This window comes from Vicia villosa, unplaced genomic scaffold (genome assembly GCF_029867415.1).
Source record: "Vicia villosa cultivar HV-30 ecotype Madison, WI unplaced genomic scaffold, Vvil1.0 ctg.002187F_1_1, whole genome shotgun sequence".
Lineage (NCBI taxonomy): Eukaryota > Viridiplantae > Streptophyta > Magnoliopsida > Fabales > Fabaceae > Vicia > Vicia villosa.
The window spans coordinates 125730-128784 of record NW_026705862.1 but is presented as its reverse complement, the minus strand read 5'-3'; the positions used below and the strand labels follow the sequence as shown (position 1 = coordinate 128784).

Genomic DNA, 3055 nt, shown 5'->3' with positions numbered 1-3055 from the left:
ACTCTTACATTAAAGTCCTATGCCAAACAAACAATGATTAAATTGTTACAATTAAATAATTTAAAGACCTAGAAATTAATTTAACCTAAATTATACTATATTCTTCTCAAATTCTATAACAATTATCAAGGCATAATAATTTATTGTCACTTAGAATGATGGAGGAAGTCTCAATTAACATAAAAAGTATAAATACAAACTTAAATTAAGGATTATCATTGGGAATAGGACTTACTTAGTACTAGCATCTAATTTTCACTACTATAAGTTATGATATGAGTGGAGAAAATATTATACCTAGTCAAAATTAGACTAAGTTATTTCTAATTTTTGTAAGTACTAGAGTATTTGTTATTGGCTTCCCTGCTATAGCATCAAATAGCATTAGTAAGAAGTCAAATCTGAAACCTCTGACTATTAGTTCATGATTTAGTTTCTTAAAAATTCAAATCGATGTAAAGAAACATTACTTCACTATTAACACAATAGTTATAGACTTATTAGTGTGGACACCATATAAATTACAAAGTATGTGTTAGTAAATCGAAAAACTAAAACCTGCTATTGGAAAAGTATCACAGTCCGTTATATTATAAGATATGATTATGAATGTTCAATTTTTTGTTTTCCAAGTATTACTGTAACTACATTCAATATATAATGACTTCCAGAAAAATTTAAATAATGAATGTGATTTTTTCGGTTGAATTTTTTTTTACATTAAGATTCTATACTAAGAAAACAAACACATGCCAAAAAGTTATTTAATTCTCCAAAATAACATACATTTTTGCAACAATAACCATGTCATTTATTATCTTCATGAGATTGCACAATATCAAAAACTCAAACTTACATATAATAATCAAAGCCGCTGAAATCAATATAGTATCTCTCTTAACAAATTATTCTCGAGTATGAGATTCCATCCGAAAAACTTCTGATCCTTGGGTATGAAATCTCATCTGAAAAACCTCTGATGGCAACTCAACAATTACTCTAAACGGTCTTCTTGGACACTCAATCGGTTCAGGAAAATTCGAACTACCTTCACCCGATTCTTCTGAATCCGAAGCAGACCCCAGTTCAATATGAGACTCAACCGTCCCCGGTTGGACCAGAGCTCGACAAAGCGGACAACTAGACTGGGAAGTAAACCATCTGTCAATGCATTGAGAATGAAAAACATGGTCACAGTTTGGAAGTTTACGACATTCATCGCCATCTGTATACTCCGACAAACATATAGCACAGTCATGGAGAGTACAGGAGACGGCGGAGGAAGAGTAAGTGAAGATGGGAAGGAATTTGAGAACGGAAGGGTCAAGACGTTCTTCTGTGAAAGTGGTGGGAGTGGTGAGAGAGTTTGAACTTGAAGAGGACAAACTTTGATTGCGAAGATGACGGTGGTAGAAATAAGTGCGAAGCATGATGAAAAACAATATAACTAAAACGATGAAAGGACCTATCATGTTCTTGCCGATAAGGGCATAGTCGTCTTCAAAAGGAGTTTCCGAAAACATGACTTTATAAGATTAATAATAACAACAAAAATGAGGTTTTGATGAAAATGTGGATATATATATTATAACAGTTGAAGTATGTGTCAAATCTATTCCATGCACTGGTTTAAAAAATAAAACTATCCATGCATCTAGATGGATATAAAATAAGAATTAAATTAAATTGAGTTAATTTTTTATTTTATATGAAATGAGTGAAGATGGAAGTTTATTATATGTGTCAACGAATTTGACTGTATAAATAAATATAGAATTTGTTTGATTAATTATTTATAATATTATAATTATTTATTTAGTGGTTGCGATAAACTAATTGCTTAAAAGAATTATGTTAATAATGTATATTAATAATATAACTTTTTTATTGGAAAATAAAAGCTAATTATATAAATTTATAAATGAATAATAATTTAGTTATAAATTATCATAAAACATAATACATAATAACATTTTTTAATATGCAGTGAATATTCCATTTTTCTAAATAACAGCTCATTATATATATATATATATATATATATATATATATATATATATATATATATATATATATATATATATATATATATATATATATATACTTAAAATATCATTTGTATTTAATATAATTAATTATTATTTTATATATTTGAATATATTTATAGTATTTATTTAAAAAGTTATTTAAATAAAACAAGAAATATATTTAATGGTTTAAAATTTGATTTATGTTTAAGACAATTTTTTTTCAAATGAGTAATTATATTTGACTATTTTGAATACTTATATTTGTAACAACTGTTGTACTCTTTTTTTTAAACTTTCGTGGATTCTTCACAATATTCTCCACATTTTTATAAATTGGAATTAATTGAATTGTCATAGGCCATAAGCCATGTTTATCAGCCACATTTTTAAATTTTCGAAATTAATTGAATTTTTAAAGGCCATATAAGCCATGTTTATCAGCCACATTTTCTTATGATTTTTATTTTGTATTTTTCATTACTCTTGTTGACTTTTTGTCCATCTTCCACCCTTTTAATTTTGAGTAATTAGTCGATTACACTTCCACTCCCTCTTATTTTATTTTATAAGAAAAAATTAATTATTTAAATTCATTGAATATATAATATATTTGATTTATATATATTCTCAAATACATTAATTGCTCAAATACATTAAAAATAAATTTGTTTCTTATAAATACAAATGGAGTATCTCGATTCGCATATAAGGAGAAAAAACAAAAATCCTAAGATATGATTATTGGTTGGTTATTTGTTAATGGTTGATTTCCTACCTTTAAAAATCCATCAATAGGCTCAGCTCATGTTACATCATTATTTTCCCCTCTGTTTATTTTTAATTCTTTTTCTTTTTATTTATTTTTCTTTCTACTTTTATTATTTTTCATTTTAATTAAATATTTGTTACTAAATTAGTCATTTTATCATATTAATAGAATGCTAATTTTATTTTTATTATACTTTTAAATATTCATTATCCACTTAAAATAAATAAAAAATCTTCAAGTAAAATTAGGGTGTTTA

At 25.7% G+C, this 3055-nt stretch overlaps 1 protein-coding gene across 1 annotated transcript; it reads right to left on the bottom strand.

Annotated features, from left to right (window-relative positions):
• Positions 1 to 905: 905 nt before the first annotated feature.
• LOC131638149 (RING-H2 finger protein ATL5-like) lies at positions 906 to 1523 on the bottom strand. The gene has a single exon (XM_058908698.1). The coding sequence runs from the start codon at positions 1521 to 1523 to the stop codon at positions 906 to 908; it is 618 nt and encodes a 205-aa protein (XP_058764681.1).
• Positions 1524 to 3055: the final 1532 nt, after the last annotated feature.